This window comes from Passer montanus, unplaced genomic scaffold (assembly GCF_014805655.1).
Source record: "Passer montanus isolate IOZ18808 unplaced genomic scaffold, ASM1480565v1 scaffold1418, whole genome shotgun sequence".
Classification (NCBI taxonomy): domain Eukaryota; kingdom Metazoa; phylum Chordata; class Aves; order Passeriformes; family Passeridae; genus Passer; species Passer montanus.
The window spans coordinates 4,626-4,972 of NW_024361142.1; the positions used below are offsets into that span (position 1 = coordinate 4,626).

General features: G+C 44.1%; 1 protein-coding gene across 1 annotated transcript in view; it reads left to right on the forward strand.

Annotated features, from left to right (window-relative positions):
* Positions 1–328, forward strand: part of LOC120498152 (alcohol dehydrogenase 1-like) — a gene marked incomplete at its 3' end in the record, with an annotated part of 4,037 nt that extends 3,709 nt beyond the window's left edge. Inside the window, exon 7 of the mRNA XM_039700543.1 lies at positions 147–328. Coding sequence (XP_039556477.1) covers positions 147–328 — 182 coding nt within the window. The remainder of the gene's footprint in view (positions 1–146) is intronic.
* Between the last annotated feature and the right edge of the window lie 19 nt (positions 329–347).

The following is a 347-nucleotide window of genomic DNA, read 5'->3' on the forward strand; positions in this document are numbered from 1 at the left end:
TTAGCATTAGACATGCAAATAATCGTCTACCTGTTTCACACAGTAACCTACTCATCCTAAAGAACAGAAAACATCTCACAAGTGTGTGACACCAGCACTGGTCACTCAGTCCTGACCCTCACAGTAACATTGCCTTACCAAAGCAGCCTTTCTATCCTTATTCATGCACCTGCTTTCTCCTGTTTCTAGGCTGGAAGATGAGAGAATGTATCCCCAAATTAGTTTCCAGCTATTTGGAGAAGAAATTCAATTCAGACTTGCTGATCACGCACACGCTGCCATTCGCTGAAGTGAATGAGGGATTTGAGTTGTTACGTGCAGGAAAAAGGTGAGACCCTGAGCAGCAG